General features: G+C 37.3%; 1 protein-coding gene across 4 annotated transcripts in view; it reads right to left on the bottom strand.

Moving 5' to 3' along the window:
• The window catches only part of FLT4 (fms related receptor tyrosine kinase 4), a 143,442-nt gene that overhangs the window by 44,501 nt on the left and 78,145 nt on the right, over positions 1 to 20,796 (bottom strand). For 3 of the 4 annotated variants that reach the window (XM_058168426.1, XM_058168427.1, XM_058168429.1), the window contains exons 11-14: positions 15,489 to 15,627; positions 6,019 to 6,127; positions 2,774 to 3,133; positions 480 to 626 (exon numbers count right to left, since the gene is read on the bottom strand). In XM_058168426.1, coding sequence (XP_058024409.1) covers positions 480 to 626; positions 2,774 to 3,133; positions 6,019 to 6,127; positions 15,489 to 15,627 — 755 coding nt within the window. The remainder of the gene's footprint in view (positions 1 to 479; positions 627 to 2,773; positions 3,134 to 6,018; positions 6,128 to 15,488; positions 15,628 to 20,796) is intronic. The other variant, XM_058168428.1, reaches the window with a different exon arrangement.

The following is a 20,796-nucleotide window of genomic DNA, read 5'->3' as shown; positions in this document are numbered from 1 at the left end:
CTGTTTTCTTAAGAATTTAATTTAAACCATGTACTCTGAAAGCACCAGATTGGTGAATGCTGCTTTTATGCATACAAATAGTTTATTTGGATTGCTGCCCATATTTCAAGCATGGGCATTAATGTATTTGTAGGAAAGGTAAGTTTCAAAGAAACCGAAGGAATAAATTCTGAGTTCCCTGTTTGTTGCTTGGAGGTATACACAAACTCTTCATAATAATTTATAATTTTTTCCTATATTTTCAGATTCTATGTACTAATTAAATATATTTTTTCTTATACATTGCTGTATAAACCTACAGGGATATGTGAACTATTTTGAGGATGCACTGTAGCACCAGGTGTCTGTCCTTCCTTCCTTCCTTCCATCCATCCATCTTGAATGGTTTGAAACTTTCAAGCTTCTGCACTTCTAGTCATAGCATACATTCTATCCACAAATGCTCCATTCCTTAAACCCATAAAACTAACCAGCCATACCTGAGACTACTTCAACCAGCTTTTCATCTTTATACCAGTTGATGTTTGGAATGTGCACACCATCCACCTTGCAGCGCATTTCTATAGAATCACTCACGTTCACCAGGATGTTTGACAGGTTCTGTTTCAACCTGGGCATCTCTAAAGCTGAAACAATGATATTAAGAGAACAAAGAAGACATGCAAGAAATGTGAGAATAAAGAACAGGTACGTTGGGAGCTGTACAGCTGTCCTTGAAGACAACAATGTTACAAATAGCCTAAAAAGTAGAAAATAAAAAAATGAATCTTGGCCATGGCAAATCAAAGGAAAGACTGCTCTTAATCCATAAGAATGTCAACTTAATGACTTAATGTCAACCGCTTTAATCTAGATTGCAGAAAATATGACTTCTGTAACAGAATCATCAGTGCTTGGAATACTTTACCTGACTCTGTGGTCTCTTCCCATAATCCTAAAAGCTTCAACCAAAAACTTTCTACTATTGACCTCACCCCATTCCTAAGAGGACCATAAGGGGCGTGCATAAGCGCACAAATGTGCCTACCGTTCCTGTCCTATTGTTTTTCTTTTCTTCTTCCTATATATATGCTTATACCTCCTTATATCTACCCATATATGTGTTTATTTACTATATAATCTTTTTGTATGATACCTACATATATTGTTGTGACAAAATAAATAAATAAATAAATAAATAAGAAAGATTGCACTTAACCCATTGCTTTTGTGCCATTTCTAGTATACATTGTGATAAAATGAGGCCAATTAAAATAATTTTCAGGTGATCAAGGTCTTAATTTGCTTTGAAAGCCAGTGGAAATATAACCTTCCTGATCAGCATAACAGGCTGGATTCTTCTAATAATCTGCATAGTATTTTTTTTCTAAAAACTGGAATATCTGGCTTTAATTATCCATGCATCATTCCCCCGACACTGTTTCAATCTCAGTATGTAATTTTTCCTCTCCAAATACTTCTGTTATTGTTTTTTTTTTGTGACTGCAGTTTCTGGGCATAACTGGCTTATTTTGTTTCAATCTAGTAGTAACAGAATAATTGTTACCAATGCGAATGGCAAGAAAACAGAACCTGTTTAACAATATTTTCCCTTATGTCCTTTTTTTCAAATTTGCAGGCAGGAAATCCATGGTTGCTCTTTTTTCATTGCACATCTACCCAACTGCATAAATATTAAACATGATACAATATCGTTTCTAAAACTGCATTCCTGCTCAGTTAAACTAAACTAAAAGAGCAACATGAATGGATAGAGGAAAATTAAAAAGTCTAAGTGTCTATTACCCAACTTTAAAGAATAGCAACATAAAATGGCAATTTCTTCTTTTCCCCCTGCAATTACTTCCCTATAGATAACCTGTAGCATGTACACATGTTATAAATACAAATGTTGAAATACATGCTACATATTTCTCTCACATACATGGATAGCATCCATTAATGATAATACATTAGCTTCCTTTATAAACATGACAAATATTGTACCGCTTTCACTGTTGGTGATTTCCTAACATATCTATTGACTCACATCTTCTAAATGTATATTTTCACCAGGTTTTTCTCCTTCAGTTAGGATTGTTAACCAACTTTGAATTATGATTTTATGAAGCAAAAACTCCGGCTTATCACTAACACTATCAATTAAATAATTGTGCTTTAACTAAGCAGGTAAACATGTTAGAATTATGCTGGTGTTAAAGGAAAATAAATATCTGTCCACAATTCTACATAAAAACATAAGCACATGGGTGCATTTCTTCTTATGAAATAAGATTTGAATAAGAAATTTAGTAAGTCTATTACCAAGTAAGTCTCCTCAGAATAATCTGAATCCAAATGACTGCCAGTGCATTTTGGGAAATGGTGTATACAACTCTGGACATTTAAGATCACATCAAATCACAAAAGCACCAGACCTGCTTTGAAATAATGAGGGAGACATATTCTGTACTTGGAGAAGGTTTTATTTGTCATTTCAGCCATTACTTTTTTCCTCAGCATACCTACTGCTATGAGGACTCAGATTATTTCCATCAAAGAAATCCAATTCCATGTGCCTCAAGTCTCCAAGAATCACCAAAGAAGTACATGGAGAGAGAGATCTATAACTCAAAGATTAACTTCTGGACATTTCAATCCAGAATAGATCTGATTGGTTAGAATTCTTCACAGTGTTACCCTTGTTTTCCATTAGCCAAACATGCAAGTTTCTGTGTATCTTTCAGCATAACAAGGTTTTCCCTATCAAATTGACTTTCTCAGTGGTCCTTACCATGTACAGAGATATATCTTTTGTGGCAGTGTTTTTCATTGTTTTCTCTGTTTTGCACTTCACATACATAGTCTCCTTCATCTTCTAGAGAGATACTTGGGATGGTGAGTGTCAAAGCAGCGTAATTGGAGTTAGGTTTGAAATTCAATTCGCCCTGCAGCTTCATTGCATAATGGTGGACATTCTTGCAATCCAGGACTAGAGGGTTGCCTTCTTCATAATTTAATCTTGAGAGATTGAGCCGGTACCACTGCAGGTTTTCATAGGTATAGTTATCGGCATTGCAACTTAGTGTCACATCTTGTCCCTCAATGGGCTCCTCAGAAGGCTCGGACTCAATTTCAAATCCATTTGGTATGGCTGCCAAGAAAGCAAGAAAAGAAAACAAACATTCAAACACTAAAACAGATATGGTTTTACTTATGCTAAAATGCCTGTTTCCAATTCTGCTCATATAATACTATTGCCCTTATTTACTTTGGGTAACATGTTTTACAATTGTAGGAAATCATTTAGCATTTTACACATTTATTTTAACGCACGACCAACCAAAGAGCTCTGAAATTTGGGCCTCAAATATTCTGGTTGCACTGTGGCTTTGCTTTGTGTATACACACACATGTACACACACACATACACACACAATTGTGCAGTTCTTGGTGTTCTATGAACTTGGTTGTTTGCTTGCAGACATTTCATTACCCCAGCAGGGAACATCATCAATGCTAGTAAGTGTAGGGTTTGCTTCTTGTTTATATACAGTAGCTTGGTCTGCCTGTGCTGGTGGAGGTATGATTTTCTCCTTGGTTATTAGGGTATTGTTTTCTATTTAATTGTTTGTATGGTGTTAATCCCACCTTATTTGGGTATTAGGGAACAAACCCCACATTTATTAGCACTGACGATTTTTTCAGGTAATTAGATGTTTACAAGCAAGCAGCCAAGATCACAAAACACCAAGGACTCTGCAGTTCAACCCTAAGCTATATATATTCTCATCTGTTGGAAAGACAGAATTGAAATAAATGAGCTTTAATCCAGGCAATGATAAAAGAATTACTATGATTATATAGCTACATCTTCATATCGAAATAATGTCAAGTTCTGTGTTACTAAAGGGAAATCAATTTACAGGCATTATAGTACTGATAAATAGTTCAGATTAAAATCAAGTCCTACTATTTCATTGGCTAAATTCATATAACATGCTTATCTCAAATCCTAATTATCAAAATCCAGTGATTATATTGACGTAATTCTCCATGCCCAAATTTCAGTTATGGCTTAACACGATTGAATGCTCTGTTAACACAACGGTTAAATCGCACGCTGAAACAGAAACCATTAAACCAGATTTTAGTTTAGCTTAATGGTTGTGCGAACTGATGTCTGTCTGTCTCACATTTGTTCCATTAGTAAACAAAGATGTTTCCTAAAAGTCCTGTAGATTCAGTGACCAAAATAAAATAATTATTCTAAAACTAAAATCCTACGGCTCTCCGGACCCCTCCATAATTGGATAACAGCGTTCCTGTCAAACAGACAACAAGTAGTCAAAATAGGCAGTGCCCTATCAAATCCCGCTCCTGTCAATAGCGGTGTCCCCCAAGGCAGCGTTCTAGGACCAACACTCTTCATATTATACATTAACGACCTCTGTGACCATATTAAAAGTAATTGTGTTCTCTTCGCCGATGATGTTAAACTATTTAACACTACCAACAATGCGGCTACCCTTCAAAAAGACCTTGACTTTGTGTCGGAATGGTCAAAAATTTGGCAACTCCAAATCTCAACCGGCAAATGCTCTGTCTTACACATTGGAAAAAGGAATCAGAGCACTAAATACAAGCTTGAGGAACATTACCTTGTAGATGATCCTCACCCCATCAAAGACCTTGGAGTTTTCATATCAAACAATCTAAGTGCCAAAGCCCACTGAAACTACATCGCCAAAAAGGGTTTACGAGTTGTAAACTTAATCTTGCATAGCTTCTTCTCCAGAAAGATTACACTACTAACCAGAGCATATAAAACATTTGCTAGACCAATTCTTGAATACAGCTCGCCTGTCTGGAACTCACACCTCATTTTGGACATTAATACAATTGAGCGTGTCCAGAAATATTTTACAAGAAGAGTTCTCCACTCCTCTGATCACAACAAAATACCTTATGCCACCAGACTTGAAATCCTGGGTTTAGAAAATTTAGAACTCCGCCGCCTGGCATGACCTGAGTATAATTCATAAAATCATCTGCTACAATGTCCTTCCTGTCGAAGACTACTTCAGCTTCAATCGCAACAATACATGAGCACACAATAGATTTAAACTTAATGTGAACCGCTCCAATCTTGATTGTAGAAAATATGACTTCAGTAACAGAGTTGTTAATGCCTGGAATGCACTACCTGACTCTGTGGTCTCCTCCCAAAATCCCCAAAGCTTTAACCAAAGACTATCTACTATTGACCTCACCCCATTCCTAAGAGATCTGTAAGGGGCGTCCATAAGAGCACCAGCGTGCCTATTGTTCCTGTCCTAATGTTCCCTTTGATTGTATCTAATTTGTATGGTTATTTCATGCTTATACTTATATATACTGTTGTGTTTAACAAATAAATAAATAAATAAAATAAATAAATAAATAAAATTCAAAAGCTCAGCTTCTAAAATCAAAGGTTTGTTGATTCTATTCAATAGGCAGGGCACTAGGTGGTGCTACTGTACCAGAAACACTTAGGAATGTCAGTTTTTCTTTAAAGATATTCTAGCTTTTTAAGATAGATAATCTGAACATGTATGTGTGTTGATAGAAGGGCAAATCTTTTTCTTTGCTCTAAAACATCTCTCAATTTGCTTCTCTTCCTCACATGACTTTCAACCTATAATGTCTTAAATACTTTGTCATAGAAATTTTTGTTCAGATAAAGCACTTTAAAATACAAACTCAAACTGTACAAACTCAAATATATAGATTTTTATAAAGTAAAATTTTCAAAAGTCTAAGTTTTAAAATAAAAAATTCAACAAATTTTGGCTCTGATAATGATTTAGACTAGCAAATAATAAATATGTTTTAACGCTCTATGTTGCTTAATTACAAAGACACAATATCAAATATACTTTGACAAACAATTTCCATTCAGTGGTTTCAAAGAGATTAAGGAATCTTTAAAATTCTTTAAATCCTTTAAATGTTATATAACAAGTTGTTTAAGTGATTTGTTTTTAAGATACTCACTTGTTACATAAAAGTATATCAATCGTTCATCACGACCTACTTTGTTGGAGGCTACACACTTATACATGACAGAAACATTGGCTTCTTGGATGATTAAGTTGCTGATGGTCTGGGAAAAAAAAGAAGAAGAATATGAACAAATATAGATTTTTTCAAAGATTTTTTTTTTATCCTGCCTTTTTAAAATTTATTATTATATTTATATGCCACCCATCTCACTGTTGTAGTGACTCTGGCGGCTTACAGCATGATAAAAAGATAACAAAGAAAACAAAACAATTTAAATAAAAAAATAAATAAAAGTTAAAAAACCAAGAGGATGGGCAACATGGGGTGGGGATCTCTCTACCTCATCAGCCACCCTCAGCCTAGTGTACCCCTACTGGGGCCCCAGGTTAACTAGCGGAACTGGGTCTAAAGGCTCTTCCTGAAGGCCAGGAGTTTATAAAGAACTCAAAGGGGCTTACATGCCTAATACTCCTTCCTTCTCCTATTTTCCTCACAACAACTAGGTGAAGTGACTTGGGCTGAGAGAGAGTGACTGGCCCTAAGTCAACCAACTGGTTATCATGACTTAAGGTGGGCCTAGAACTCACCACTTTTTAGCCTGATCCCTTAACCACTAGATCAAACTTGTGGAGTATTGTAACTCCAAGTTTTTAACTTGGAAAGATATAGGATTTTCACCCATCCCTACACGTTTTTAAAGATTACTATCCCAGTAGTTTTTCTTTCCTGTGGAAAATTGCTCAATAAAATCATTTAATGTCCATGCCAGTTGTCCACACAATGTGCTGTTTCTTTTATCTCTGCATTCAGTTTCATTGGACATGTGCTAAGTATGAATATTCTCCAACAATTTGCTGCTGCTGAGATGCTACTGTTGCACTGAGATAGCCTCCTCAATGAAAAAGCAAAATCCATTCATGAACTTTTTCCTATTTACGGGGGACTAGCATGGAAGAAGATTTAAGAGGGAGAGACATCAGAAAAACCAGTCTTTTCTTCTTAAGGAAAAATTACAGATCAAGCACCTTCATCGAGCTGAAGAAAGAACAAATGAAAAATACTTGATGTCTGCTCTCGATTTCTGAAATACATGTAATATACAATAGGCAGAATGCTAATTTAAGTTATAAATATAATGGTCCAGGACATAACAACAAACGGTAAGTTCTGACATAGCCAACTACATTAATATTAAATTGGATAAATCTCCATTGGAGATTCAGGTGGACAGGCACATTGAACAATATCTTCCAGGTACAGAAGTTGTATGAATACCCTAGTGCAGATAGGTGCTAGAGTTTCAATAACAAAACATTTGTAATTAGTTAATAAGACAATGGAAGCTCACAATGGATGCATAACCTCGATAACTGTAGATTATTCTGTATTTCTGAGATAAAACTTTGTTTCACAAATATGGCCATATATTGTTGTTAATTTCTTCACATTATTAAAGAAATGTGAAAAGTTGTACTGTAAGTTCAGTTTTGCTTTCTTTTTCATTATATCTGTCAACAACTGGAATATGTCGATTAGTGAATCAGAATTCCTGTTCAGTATTTCCACAACAACAAACGGATAGCTCTAGTGAGAAACATCATATTTTTTCATATGCAGATATGAAAAAGTCCAGAGAATAGTCAGGAAATTCATGAAATTATTAAACCTAATGAAGTTTTGTTCCAAAAAGCATCTAGAGGAGAGATTCCTTGGAACAACTGTTGAGGGGAAAATATTGTTTTCAGAAGGAAACAATAGTTTTATTGAAAATTATATTGAAATTAAATTTTATTTAATGTATAATAATTGCTTTCTTGTTTTCAGCCTCCCATTAGTCTAACTTCAACAACTAAACATAAATACACACTTTCATAAACAACACAAAAAAGCAAAATATTTGCCTTATTCATATGCTCATTCAGTATAGTCTGAATGCCATTTTAATATATTTTGATCCTTCCAGAAAAGATAATACTGAATATTTAAAATTCTCAATAAATCTTTCTTAACTAATTCTGTAATGCATCAAAATTTATTTTCATGGATAAATATTGGTAAGTGTAAGCAAAATTTATTTTAATGGAGAAAACCTTTCACTATTTTAGTTACCTTGTCTAATTCAACAGTGGAAATCTCTTAAAGGGGCAAATGCCCATTATTTTATTTTTGTACTTCTTACATTTATCACATTTTCATCAGTAATAAAACATATTAAAATGAATTACTTTTGAATAATAGGAAAAGAAAATAGTTTTGAAACTCACAAATTTGCAACATTTTAAAAAAATGGGTGGGGAAACATTGAGATTATTGCTACAGCCCACTAATTATTAATAATTTGTTAAATTTATATGGTTGCCCATCACAAAATACATTACTCTGGTCAACTAACATCACTTGAAAACAGAATAAAAGCAATAAAATAAAATTATTTGAAGGAAAATCTGTAAACCAGAAGTTTATTCCCTTTCTTTACATTCTCCCAAAGAAATATACCTTTCATTACATCACACTAATAAATATATCTTCCTGTATACCACAGTATTAGCAATGTAATATAATGTCAACATTAAGACTGGAAAAGGCACATACTGATAAAATTTTCCAGTTTGTCCGTTTGTAACCTTCAATTAGGCAAAAAAAGTGCATCATATGGGAAACAATTTTTAAAGCAAGGTACTTTAAGTGGACTTACTTAAAGAATGTGTTCCAAAATCCAGAAAGGACCCATTACTCCTGTGGAATTGAAATCTGAAGGAACTTCAAACCAATTGCATTCACAAACCTGTGACCATTGCATATCTGGTGTGCTGCCATGGTCAGCTGTGATCAGGTGATTGTGATTTCTAACCCTGTCAACATCCCACAACTAAAGTCAGTGGGGAAGCTGGCAGGAAGTCAAAAGTTGATCCTCGTCTTATCGTTCCCCACCACCGCCTATGGTCATTCTGTTTAGCTAAGGAAACAGCTATGAAAGAATGACCCAATAAGTCATGGGTCATCTTGTTATAACTTAAAAACAACTGCAAATTAATTTTGGCCAAACTGTTAAAAATTATTCTTCCTTTCTATTTTGTAAAAAAAAAACAAAAAACCTAAACAAGTCCTTCCAAATTAAAGAACCCCAAAGCAACTTCCCCCATAAAACCTAACACAAATTTTGGAAAACAATTTAGACCATCAAGCTATTGCTAGAGGTTAGGTATAAACCTCTCCTTTCAATGCCATATAATATTTTTAGACAGTGCTATGCCTCCAAAATCCTGATGTCTTGCTAAATTGCAAATGCATGGATCAGAATTTCAAAATATCTTCAAATCTTTATGCATCTGCTTCTTTTTTCATGTTCTGTTGGTATAGGATGGAAATGTAGATTATACAATGTACCCTTGTATCATTTGGGACAAATAAAAAATGGAGAAGAGAAATGCAGCAAGTGACTAATTCAAAGTAGTATTTCCCAATCCACTTCTTTTATTCTTCAGATAAACTTTGGAAAACTTGGCATAAATCAATTTGAGTTTTACTTGGCGTAATTCAAATCGAAGCAGAACAAGAACATAGTTCTTTCCTTCCTATCATCATTTCTCACCTTTTTGTGAGGAATTCCTGACCGTAGTACTTGAACAGGAAGTAATCATGGAGGACATATGAAAACAGGAAGTGACTTGAGGAAACTGGAAGCCATTTGTTTGTTCTTTTGCCTGCATCACTATCATGGGCACAGTTTGGTAGCTGACACTGTCACTTAGAATAGGAAACTAGTCACAGAAAGGCATGCATGATCCTGGCACTGTATTATATTTACCAGCATAGTGAAAAGAAACAACTTTTAAATGCTGGCTATTTTTTTTAGAAGGTAAATAGATCAAGATATATATTAAAAAACCTCCACTGGAATGTCTCATATTCCAAAATAACACCTCGCCAACAAAACCATTTGTTCAAAAGTATACTGGACATGATGATGGCAGGCTGGCAAATTAAAATCAGTTTTAAGGCTGATATACATTAAGCTTATGTATAGGGATGACATATAGAACAGTAGAGAATAACAGACAGGAGGAAGTGAAGAGCTGTTTCCTGTGCTTTTCACTCCTTAAGAATTCCTCCCTCCCCAGTGAAGGAGAAACAGAAAATAATTTGCATAAGGCTGGACCGCAATGAATTGGGATCCAAAAACATGAATGGGCGGAAGCTTTTTCCAATCCATTTAAGAAGCTGAATGGCTCTTTTGATAACTGCTCTTATGCAATGCTCTTTTCAAACAATTCCAAAATATTTACTGCAAGAAAATGCTTAGTGGCATATTAATATCCAAGCAACTTGCTCATAGGCAGTTTTATTAACTAGATCAATGCAGACATTTCATGGTTCCATTCATGGAATTGTTTTTCAACAATCAGTCTGACTTGGGAGTGGGAATGAAATTCAATATATATTCCACTGTGAAGTAAATGAATAATGTGCCCAGCAAATTTGGATAAATACTATATTTATAATCTGCAATTCTAAATAATACAATCTACAGTATTTTGGTGTACATCCAGGTTTTGGATGTACATATCAGATTTGCTGGTGTTGCATTTGCCATAGAATTCTACTATATTATAGCAGGCAGGACAAAGATCAATGAATATATATGCTGCAAACAGAAAGTTCCCTTTTTAAATCCTTAACATTTCCTTTGCCATTAAGGAGAACTATTGCCCAAACGGTGATAGAGAACCTGCTCTGCTCCTTATGGTTCTCTTCATGGCCTTTAATACTATTGACATGATAACTTTCTCAATCACTTATGGAACTGGACACTGTTTTCTATTCTTCCTCAGTGGCTGGTTCCAGTTATTTATTTATTTTTATTTGTCAAGTATGTATTAGATAATATATATAAGTATAAGCATTAATTGAATACATAAAATGAATGCAATTAAAGGGAACATTAGTACAGGGACGGTAAGCACGCTGGTGCTCTTATGCATGCTTTGGTGGTGACTTGTCAGCCAAGGTAGACCAAGCCAGGCAACCACACTTATGGATACTAGTACTACTTTTATTATAAACCACTGGGGAATACTAGAAGTTTAGCGTCCAGAATCATCAATGTGCTTATAATTCTCAATTTATAATTAAACTACTCAGTATATAGTCATAAAATCCAATCCATGAGTTCAGACTGTATCCATTCAATCCTTCATTTTTCTTTTAGTGACATAAACAACATGTATATTTTTCTTTCATTCGTTCATGATCTTTTATTCTTTTTCTATTTTACCGTGCCATTTTCCATATGCCATTGTCATTCCCAGAGTTGCCCCCCAAAAATATTGAACTTCATACCCCCATGCCTTTGGTCAATTGAAGCTTTCAGCTTTACCAACCTTAGTTGTATAGGGTCTCTAATACACTTTGCAAGTAAACGTGTTTATTCTATCCCACCAACTATGAGGTACATGCATCTCATTAGTATGTGCTCAGATGGGTGAAATGTAATATGTTTAAATTCTGTCGCACATATCTTTTTTAGTTGCCTCACAGAAAGATATTTTGAAAGTGGTACTTAAAAAGACCTGGATTTGAAAACTGTTTCACAAGAAAAATCTATCCTCAATGCCTTTTTTAAAAAATTAATGCACAGAGGTGTGGAAAGAGCAACAGAAAATTGGCAACTGAAGAAGAAAAATATTTTATTTTATGAGGATAAGCTGGAAGAAGTGACAAATTTAATGAGTTAATTGGAATTAGGATGGATTTTTATCAGTTCGATATATGTAATTGAAATAATGTTTTAATGCAGCTTTGTATCTTTAAAGTGAGTCTAAAAATGTTTTTTTCTTTATATAGTATATAATGCTTGAGTAATTCCTAAAGCTTGCAAAATATTATTGGAAGTATATTCAAAAGTATCTATGTTAAGAGGAAGTTAAAAAAGATATATTAAAATTTATTGATTTTATAAATATTCTTAAAGAAAACTTTAGAGTTTTAAAATGGATATAAAAAAAGGTTTTTTCCATTAAAGTTACAGAATCTGAGAGAGTATAGTGAATTTTGCTAATAGCAATAACAATAGCACTTTGACTTATATACTGAGCCATAGAGCTTTACAGAACATTTCTGAGCAGTTTACAATGTTACCATATTGCCCTCAATAATCTGCGTCTTCATTTTACCAACCTTGGAAGGATGAAAGGTTGAGTTCAACCTTAAGCCAATCAGGATCAAACTCCTAGCAGTGGGCAGAGTTAGCCTGCAATACTGCATTCTAACCACTGCACCACCACAGCTAATATATAAATGATGATAGTTTATAAAGTTGATAAAGATTAATAAGTGCAAGTAGAATATATATTATTTTCCACAATGAGCAAAAAAAGTAAAGATGGTTAAATTGATTGCTTTATTCAAAAAAATTAATATATCTAATTTTATTTTTATTTGGAAACTACTTCTGGATTTTGTGCTTGTGATGGAAAAATAAAACTTTGGTTTTGGTTTTGCTGATTAAATAGGCTTGTTGTTGTAGAAATAGCTAGTATATATTATCGCATAAAAGTAAAAAGTTGAGATTGTGATTTTATTATCTTCTACCATGCTAAAGAGAATCGGAAATCAATGCCTTTTTTCCTACCTTCTCCCCCATATTTTTTCTTTTCCCCTTTCCCCTTCCCTTAGTTCCCATTGTTTTTATTTTCCTTTGTATTTTATATTCTGATAAAGTAATACAATTTTTATACAAAAAAAGAAAAATAATATTTTGAAAGAAGCACTTTAAGAGATCTGGATTTGGGAACCAGTTTGCCAGAAAAATCTATCCTCAATGCCTTTTATAAAATTAATGCACAGAGGTGTGTAAAGAGTAACAGAAAACTGGCAATTGAAGAATTTAACTAAAGAGTAGGTACTATTTTTCTGGCTCTACTTTGAAGAGATAAGCGGAACTGCTATGTAACATAAGGCAATGCCAATTTCAACAACCCTGGTACTAGATAATACCAATACTAGATAATTAAATAGCAATACAAATTTTAAAGGGATTAAAAGACAAAGTCATTCTCTATCCTCCTGTTGACACAGCCATGTCACTTCATAGTTAATTTACAATGTGGATGATTTTTTTTTTGGATATTATTTCAACACTAGCCCTTTTTAAAGAACAGCAATTCCTGGCTTATCCTTAAATGGAACATTCAAATAGGGAAGTTTATTGTGATTCCAAAGTATGTAATGGTGCTTTGGGCACCTCTCTGTATCCATTGGTTGCTCTGATGGCTGCCTGTAGATGTATGGACCAGGGAATACACATCTGAATAGAGTCACTGCCCCCTTACTTTCTCCTTCATTCAAATGCATGCTTTCCTCAGCCCATGGGGCAAGGGTCTAAGCTTAGGAATAGGTGTAACTTCTTTAAGAAGCACTTGACAAATACAGAGAAGGTGTTGACACCAATTTGCCTGCTCTGGATAAAATATTTTCAAAAGTATTAAGGATAACAACAATAACAATTTATTAAATTTATGTGCAACCTGACTCCCAATGACTCTGGGCAGTTTACAAAGAAAAACATTTGAAAAATACAATAATAGACAAAAAAGATGAAGAGAAGATGGCAAGAATGACAAAAAAGAAGAAGAAGAAGAAAAAACCCGGTCAGAAATAAAAAAAGAATTGAAACCATTCAATCCAAAGAGGGCTTCATCATTGTCACCAAAGGTCTGAGCAAACGGCTAAATCTTCATAGGTCTTTAAAACAATAGCATGGAAGGAATCTTCTGGATCTCAGAGGAACCTCATATCTTGCTAACAGAGAAAACTTGCTTGTGGAGTCCTGATAAATGGCATTATTTAATTGAAAGAATGCATCAACCCTGCCAGTTCAAATTGGCCAGGCAAATACTATGGGAAACAGGCAGTTCTTCAGTAAGCAATGCCATGTAAGGCTTCTTAATAATGATCAGCACCTTGAATTGAACTAGGAAACAAACTGACAACCAGGGCAGGTCATGAAGCAAAAGTTCCAGCATATTCTGGACCAATTGAAGCTCCTAAATGGTTTTCAATGGCAAGCCTATGGTAGAATGTGCTACCATAATCAAGCCATGAGGTGACCAGGGTATGAATGATCTTCTCAAGGATCCCTCAGTCTAGGAAAGGCCCAATTAGCGCACCAGACAAAACTGTACAAAAGCCTTCATGGGCACAGTTGCTACTACTTGCTAATTGAGGAGCTGTGAATTAGAGAAAGCCCCAGATTGTACGCCACTCTTAAATGGGAAACTGAAACTCTGTTCAAGCTCAGAGATGGAGTGTCCCCAGATTTGGGTATCCAAAACACACAACCGCTTGGTCTTCACTGGATTGAGATGGATATGGTTCCTCCCCATCCAAACCAGCAAAGGTTTTAGGAACTTAATTTTCTCAATGTTGAAAGGTATATAATTGGGTAGCATCAGCTTTACATCAGCCCTACTCATGCGATATATTTTTTATTTTACTTGCAATATTTTTCATACTTTTCCTTATCTTTTTTGCTTTTTCTTTAGTTTATATTATTTCATATTTATCTTTTATTTCTTTGTAAATATTTAACTAAAATTATATGCAAACTATCAGTGTTATTGCAGTATAATTTAATTTCTGTCAGCTGGAGGGATAGTAAGAATGTAATCTGTGTATCAGCATATTTGGCATATACACATAAAATATTCTAGTACTTTCTCATGTTTCTTAATTTCAGTAAACACTTCATGTATTAAGACTTAGTCTTATAAATTGCTTTCTATTGATCCCAGCTACAGAGATAATTATGGCTATGCTACACATTGCATGGCATGCGTTGTTTATTTGTAAATGCTAAGCAGGTAAAAACCTTCAACCAGCCATAATAAAGTAACATCTCAATAATGCTAAAGGGCTGGAATATGAAAGCATCCTTGTGAAAATCCTTTTTGGGAAAGAAAGGTAGGTTGATTCTCAAAACTTCAAGAACATGCGGGATAGCTCAGGGAACATACAAAGCATGAGTAGGTGTAACTGTACTCTGGTCTCATCAAATCAAAATCTTGAACACATTCTTTTTATGAGTGTGTGTGCTTCACTATGTAACCAATTTCGTCATGAGATTTTTTTAGTAGATAATTTCATGACATAGATATTTTTTTCCATTAATCGATAAAGTTTGTTCAGTCAAGACTAAATAATTTTAGTTTTTCAAAGCAAACTTGCTCAATTCATTTCTCCTTTCTCAATTCTTCTCCTTCAACTTTGCTTTGGATGCCACATTAGTCTGTTGAAAGACTTGTTGAATGAACCGTATATCAAAAACTGACAATATGGGAAAGCCAATACAGTTTGAATTTATGTTAAAAAACCCCAGCTAATACTCCATCCATTTCATAAGTTTGAAATGTCTCTCTTTTACCTCTTTCCAATGGAGAAAGAAAACAGGGAAATGGCCTCACCTTGTTCCTTCCTTCCACAAACTCTGTCCAGGTGTCAATGCTTTCAATGGGGTTCACAGCATCCATCTGTGACACATCCTTCCAATCCTTACACTCAGGCATCCGGTCCCTCTGATGGCGTTGTACAGCCCTTGGTCTGCTTCAGTTTACAGTTCATGTAGTACCCACAAAAGAGAAAGAAATGGAAAAAATAAGAGACCCTAACAAGGAAACGATGCTTTACAGGGAAAGCAGATAAATTTAGCAAGACGGAACATGATTAAATTTTGTATTCATGTACCTAAAAGGGGTATGATAATTTCCCCCCCTCTGTAATGAAGCCAGAATGTTTGGGACATCCACTAAAACTGGTCAGTAGCAAGAAAGGAAGAATACAAATAGACCTTTATATAATGTATCATTTGTTATAGCATTTCTCCATATTTATTATGATGGCTGTTAAGTCAGGCAGCTTTGATAGGAGAATGACAAGTCTATGGATGGTAGGACTGGCAGCTGTGAAGGATTTACAGAATCTTGATATCCAGAGACCAGAAAATATTATTTTTGGGAAAGTGCAAAAGAAGAAAACATACAAAGGAAGAAGATAACTACTATATGTCGGCAGAGTCCTTTGAACATTCCAAGAACATAATGGTTATATGTGTTCAATAGAGATGATGAGCAGAAAACAACTTTTTTGTACTTCAGTACACAGCAAGAATGAGAAACTGTTTTTAAAAACAGGAAGTCATTATGAACTGGGATAAGCAGAAAAGTTGTGGCCTTGAAGACAGTGCTCATAAATCACTAGCTCCTCTTCCTTTTGACAGAGCTACAAAGACTTCTGATGGGACTGGAAATGCCCTGATTTCCTTAACCAGTCACGCTACATAGTTATGACATCGGTATTTTTATAGATGCTCCACTTCCTTCTGGGTCAGTGGTACTTGCTATCATATCCTTTTAACTGTAGAGGCCACTTTCTGTCTCAATAATAATAAATGTTTGCTGCCCATTGTCCTAACTGAAGGAAGAAGGGGACAGTTTGATTCCTGTGCGTTAACCATCTTGAGATAGAGATCCTATCATTGTCTTTGTTCCCAAAAATCTTCAAAAATGAATTTTGCTGTTTTGGGGTCTAGCGCGTATTACGAAACAATGCTTCTATGTAAAACAAAAATCCATTAACTGGACAACCAGGAAAAACCCTGGACAAAGCTAATATATAAGAGAGCCATAAAGAACAGGACAAGCACTATAACATTGAGGCTAGAAGGTAGCCATTACAAAGTTCCATTATCCATATATCTGCTTATGCTAAACTGACCAGAAAAAAAGGTGGTTAACCTCTCTGCTTCTCAACCTACACAAAGTAGGCTATGAAAAGTCATAAGATTTCAGGAGCTTCTCTTAGCAACTGCCTGACTTTCTTGATTTATTTGATTAATTCAATGTCACTTCATAATAACTACCCAGTAAATCTCTAGGATGACCTGTCCCCAAGCTGGCCCTTCAGGTTTCCCAATGTTTTTCCATCACCACTGTAATCAAGACCAACTACTTGCTTCTTTTTCTTCTCACTTCTTCTAGCAGTATGGACTTCTCAAACAGTCTGACATTTGGTTTCTGATACCTTACAGGGTTCACATACTGTGCTAAGCCATATGTTGTTGGTTTGGGGTTTATCAAACTATGAGACCTCAGCCATTTATTTACTTAATAAATCATAATCGAGCAAACTGTGTCTTAATACAATGAATGTTTGTACCAAATAGTACTCTCTCAGCAAAATTTAATTTTTTAAAATCCAAAACTGTTTTCCTCTGCGTAGCAATCTGTGGATCTGTTGAGTTCCTAATATTATTCTATCTTTTAGAAATTACTTATTTTTACTCCTCTTCTTTACTTTAGAAAAGGAACATTGGCTTACCTGAAGGTTCCTTCTATGTACGCTGCGTGAGAGTCCAAAGCAATGGGCTGTTAACTTCATCTGATTGGCCTGAGACTGAGTTGAATTTGTTTAAACACGCCTCCTTTTCCTGTTTAGCTCCAGTTTATTAACGAAGAAGCGGTATTGGAGAAGACGAACTCAATGTGAAAACTGGAAAAAACGGAACAATAACCTCCAGATCCCTGTATATAGACAAAAACAATAAGTGAAAATAGGGAGGGGTTGGACTCTCACGCAGCGTACATAGAAGGAACCTTCAGGTAAGCCAATGTTCCTTCTCCTGTACGCTGCTAAGAGAGTCCAAAGCAATGGGATATACCCAAGCTAAATATCCCTAGGGCGGGAAAGATTAGGAAGACTCAGCAACAGGAAGAACTCGCTGCAGGACCCTCCGTCCGAATGAGGCCTCGGCTGAGGCAAATTGGTCCATCTTGTAGTTTTTAATAAATGGCGAAGGAGAGGCCCACGTGGCTGCTCTGCAAATGTCCAAGATAGAGGCCTGGGTGGCCCAGGCAGCTGTGGTGGCCGCGCTGCGGGTGGAGTGTGCAGTGATGCGGCCTGGAAGATGGTGTTTCTGCTGGTCGTAGGCCATGGAAATACAGGCCTTTATCCACCTGCCTATGGTGGATGGGGAGACTTTGGTGCCCAGAGCCCTTGGTTGAAAGGAAAAAAATAGGGATTCTGTTGAGGTAAATACGCAGGGCCCTACTTACATCCAGCGTGTGCCATCGACGCTCTGATGGATGCTTGGGATGAGGACAAAAATCCGGTAAGATGACTTCTTGAGACCTATGAAAGCTTGTGTTTATTTTAGGAAGAAAGGTAGGGTCTAAACGGAGAATGACTCTGTTAGAGTGAAAAATGCATAAGTCCTTCCTGACCGAAAGGGCAGCGATCTCGGAGATCCTACGGGCTGAGGTTATGGCTATGAGAAAGGCAACTTTAAAGGTTAAGAGTTTGAGACTAGAGGAGCTCAAGGGTTCGAAAGGGGAAGACGTAAGCATCTGAAGGACAAGGGTTAGGTCCCAGGTAGGGTATCTGTGGACCGGAGGCGGTCGCAAATTGTAAGCTCCCCTTAGAAAACGTCGGATACGGGAGTGTTGAGAAAGTGTGGAGGTCCCGTCACAGAATAAAACAGTGGCAAGAGCTGCAACCTGCTGGCGGATGGTGTTGGTGGCCAAACCCTTGTCCAATCCATCCTGGAGGAATTGCAGGATATGTCTAATGGAGGCAGAAGTAGGTTCTATTCGATGTCTAAGACGCCAGCAATGGAATGATGACCATGTGGCCTTGTAAATACGCATTGTGGATGGGCGTCTAGAAGCCAGAAGGGTGGAGATGACCCCCATGGAATGCTTTTCTTTCCTTAGGTCAAGTGCCAGATGGCTAGTTGGTAACACTGAGGTTCTGGGTGGAGAATGGCTCCTTGGCATAGAGAAATCTGATCTGGTGGAATTCGCCAAGGTGGATTGATGGACAGGCTCACCAGATCCACAAACCAACTCCGTCGAAGCCAAATAAGGGGCTATGAGGAGGACTTCTGCCTTCTGTTCCAAGATTTTTCGAATGACCCTTGGCAGAAGGGGGGTCGGGGGGAAGGCATAAAGAAGGCCCCGGGGCCACTGACATTGTAGGGCATCTGTTCCTTCTGCTCCTGGGGTTTGGAACCTGGAGAAGAACCTTGGAAGTTGTTTGTTGGTCAGGCTGGCGAAGAGGTCTACTATGGGTTGGCCGGATTTGATCGTGATGGTGAGAAACAGATTCGGATGTAGTTGCCACTCTGATTAATTGATGGTCGTCCTGCTCAGCCAATCCGCTTGTGTGTTGGGACTCCGGATATGTGGGCTGCCTGTAGTGAGAGAAGATGTTTTTCTGCCCACAGGCCTATGGCTGCAGCCTCTTTCATCAATATGCGGGATCGAGTGCCTCCCTGACGGTTCACATGGGCCTTCGTGGTAGTGTTGTCCGTCAGCAGTAGCACATGATGGTTTGATAGCTGCGCTTGGAAATACCTGAGAGCTAGATGAGCAGCTCTCATTTCCAACCAGTTGATGTCGTTCTTGAGGTCGTTGGGGGACCAACGAACCTGAGTCACCTGGTCTAATAGGTGGGCACCCCAGCTGTAGAGGCTTGCATCCGTGGTGAGGACAAGACGGCAATGTTCCTGGAATGAGCAGCCCTTTGTCAGGGCTGGAGACAGCCACCACTGTAGAGACTTTCTGACCTTTGGGGGCAGAGGAATTCTGATTTCGGTATGGCTGTTGCCTGTTCTTTGGTGTGGGAGAAGTAACCATTGTAGGGGTCGTGAGTGAAGACGTGCCCAGGGCACGATCGACAGACAAGAGACCATGTGAGAGCAGTGAAAGTGGAACCCTCTTGAGTGCCTTTACCTTTTTTGTCGTGTCTCTTATGTTGAGGAGACGGTCTCGGGAAAGAAACACCTGGCAGGATCTGGTGTTGATTCTTGCTCCCAGATGGACAATTTCGGTCGTAGGCACTAGATGGCTCTTTGCTCTGTTGACCGAAAAGCCGTGATCCTGTAGGGATTGAATTGTTACCTGTAAGTCCCGTAACGCCTGCTGGGCGGAAGACGACAGAATCAATATATCGTCCAGGTAACATTGCATTCTTACTGGAATTGTGCGAAGGTGGGCCGCCACAGCATCCAGAATCTTGGTGAAGGTACGAGGAGCGGAAGATAGACCGAAGGGCAGGGCCCTGTATTGAAAGTGGGCCCCGGCGTAACTGAACCTGAGAAAGCGTCTGTGGGCTGGTCTGATGGGTACATGTAGATAGGCCTCCTTGAGGTCGATGGATGTTAGATAGTCCCCTCTTCTGATGCTTCCTAAGATTGAATTGAGGGAGTGCATCTTGAATCTGCGATATTTGATGTGAAGGTTCAGTTGCTTCAGGTCTAGGATGGCTCTGGTGCCGTCTGATTTTTTGTCCACTAAGAAAAGAATTGAATAGAAGCCGGTCCCCTGGTGAGGCGTGGGAACCGGTTCTATGGCACTGATGGACAGCAGGTGTTGAATCTCGGCTTCCATTTGAGCCCTCTTGGTAGGTTCTTTGGGAATTTGGCATTGGATGAATCTCCTTGGAGGTTCTGAATTGAATTCGAGGGAGAGACCAAGGGTGATGGTTTGCAGTACCCAGGCGTCGGTTGTCGTGTGGGACCAGGTAGGGATGAACTTGGTAAGACGACCGCTGATGGGATCCTGGTCAGGATAATCATTTGTTCCTGCGATAAGGTCGAAAGCCGGGTCCACGGGAGGGACGTCTGGTCTGGGATTGCCTGGTCCTGTCACGAAAGGACTGCCTGTCCTGAAACCTGTCAGGAGGAGGCTGGAAGGAATGTTGATAAGCCGGGGATTG

Source organism: Ahaetulla prasina, chromosome 2, assembly GCF_028640845.1.
Source record: "Ahaetulla prasina isolate Xishuangbanna chromosome 2, ASM2864084v1, whole genome shotgun sequence".
NCBI classification, from domain to species: domain Eukaryota; kingdom Metazoa; phylum Chordata; class Lepidosauria; order Squamata; family Colubridae; genus Ahaetulla; species Ahaetulla prasina.
Note: the sequence above shows the minus strand (reverse complement) of the source record. Positions and strands in the feature narration are given on the sequence as shown.